Here is a 2,070-nt window from a genome sequence, read left to right as displayed (position 1 = left end):
GCACAGAAGGAAATACCTGGTAGCACCGTCAGCCAAGCAGAGTGATGTGAAAACCCAATAGAATTCCCTGCGAGACAAGTATACTCCCCAGCATCCTCAAAAGTAACATTTCGCAAGTACAGAATCTCTAGCTCCTTATCCGTTGTGTTAACACCTGCCGTCTATGGGAGAAAAAACACACACATAGAGAAGGAGGGAAAACAGAGAGTAAGCCACATTCCCAGCAAGGGTGAGGACACAACAGGCAAATTTCAAAAGCAGATTAAGGTGGTGGGTTTTTTTTTCCAATGGCCCATCTTCCACATTTATTTATTCATTCCCCTCTGCAACCTGTAGTCAAAAGCAAAAAAAAAAGTTCCCTTCACCAGGTTCTTACTCTGTCCCACTAAAGAAGCATGCAAGCAAAAGCATCCAAATGAAAAATTGCCCCCACAATATGACTGACTTTGGGTTAGTAGGATGAGTAGGGGGTGGGGGGAGAGGAAGATGGTAAAAGGAGAGGAAAGACAGAATGAAAGGAGCGGGAGGGGAGATGTACTGGGGAAAGACTCAAGTGCTGATCAGAGGAACATACAAACATTTTGATTCATTAGTTCATTAAAAAGTGGAGAATTTGAGGATTTTCTTTTTTAAGATTTTTTTCAGAACGGGCATCGCACAGCCGTATACTCATTACGCTGCCCTCAGTGGTCTAATCCAGCGCTGGCTGGTGACAGGACGGTGCCTGTAAGGGACTCCCCTGCAGCGGCACTGAGCAGCACAGCAGCTAAACCCTCCAGGCACGAGCAGACTCCACAGTCCAGAGATTGCTGCTGCGCCCTACTCAACGGGTTTGCTTGCGTGAGCCAATGTTGATATTTATTTCTCCATTACTTAGAAATCTATGTACTGATTCAATCAGTTTAACAGGTGAAAATCTTAACCCAGCTTGGTTTTCCAGAGCTTGGAACGTCACAGGTCATTACCATGCAATTCTGTTATCAGCACTCAATCGTAAGGAAGAGAAAGGAATAAAAGCGTGAAGAGTTGATAGTAAAATTTGACAGTCATTTTATTGTGGGAATTTTTCCATGGCAATTGCTGTATAGGCGTTACATTCTCGTGAAAAAAAAAAAATTAGCAAGAAATTAGGATAAAGCCATTCAGCGTCAGTTGACAGGGTATAATACAAAATGAATAGTAATTTTAATCACTAGCTTCTTAAAAATGTTATAGCTCATTCTTGCAGTTGCCAGGGCCTTGGGACAGAGTCTGTGGTTTACCTGGTTTTGGTTTGCGAATGTGGAGCCAAAATGGTTTTTCGGCTATGCCTACGAAATTGTTGGCTCTACACAGATATTCTCCTTCATCTTGTTCTGTCACATTGAACAGATTTAGGTTAGCATCGGCTTCAGCGTTTTTACTGATCCAAGACTGCAGGAATAGACAGAAACCTGAACTTCAGTAAACCAAGCAATACCTCCATCGCACCTAGATTAGCTTCCATTGACCGCTCACCACTATTTTCTCACCGGCTGTGGCAACATCCCCGGCTCACCCTGCGGTGAGAGACCTCACCCAGGAGGTTAGGTCTAACCAAGGGGAGTTGCACTGCGCCCCCAAACCACGTGCAAGTGAACACCCTCACCTTCACTAGCGGCACATGTGCTATTGCTTTTTCAAACCGGACCAGTTTCCCACTCCTTCACCTGACGGCAGTCCAAGGCCCCACAGTTCCTTAACAACCCTGCAGGCAGGAGCGCCAGAGAACGGGCTTGAGCAGCCGTTTGTGTTTGCAGCCCGGCTCAGCAAAGACTGTTTCAATTACCAGATTCCAAAATAGAATTTGGAAACAAAATATAAGCAGCGGCAGTCTGAAACTCGCTGCTGACTTTGCCTTTCAGAAATTAGCTGTAATTTTTTCCACTGCTTATAGGAGCCTCTTCTTTACTAAATAAAGTGGTGCATATAAATCAAATAAACTTCAGGCTCTTCAGCAAGGGGTTTATTTCTCTTCTTCTGTGCTGCCACACCACCACATCACTCTTTTCCCTAAACAGTTGTTTTTATTTTGGTTGAAAATGCACAACT

The 2,070-nt window shown here is 44.3% G+C and overlaps 1 protein-coding gene across 1 annotated transcript in view; it reads right to left on the bottom strand.

The window, feature by feature from the left end:
• The window catches only part of FGFR3 (fibroblast growth factor receptor 3), a gene marked incomplete at both ends in the record, with an annotated part of 32,912 nt that overhangs the window by 11,330 nt on the left and 19,512 nt on the right, over positions 1–2,070 (bottom strand). The window contains one exon of the mRNA XM_010143587.1: positions 17–161. Coding sequence (XP_010141889.1) covers positions 17–161 — 145 coding nt within the window. The remainder of the gene's footprint in view (positions 1–16; positions 162–2,070) is intronic.

This window comes from Buceros rhinoceros, unplaced genomic scaffold, assembly GCF_000710305.1.
Source record: "Buceros rhinoceros silvestris isolate BGI_N320 unplaced genomic scaffold, ASM71030v1 scaffold4769, whole genome shotgun sequence".
Taxonomy (NCBI): domain Eukaryota; kingdom Metazoa; phylum Chordata; class Aves; order Bucerotiformes; family Bucerotidae; genus Buceros; species Buceros rhinoceros.
Note: the sequence above shows the minus strand (reverse complement) of the source record. Positions and strands in the feature narration are given on the sequence as shown.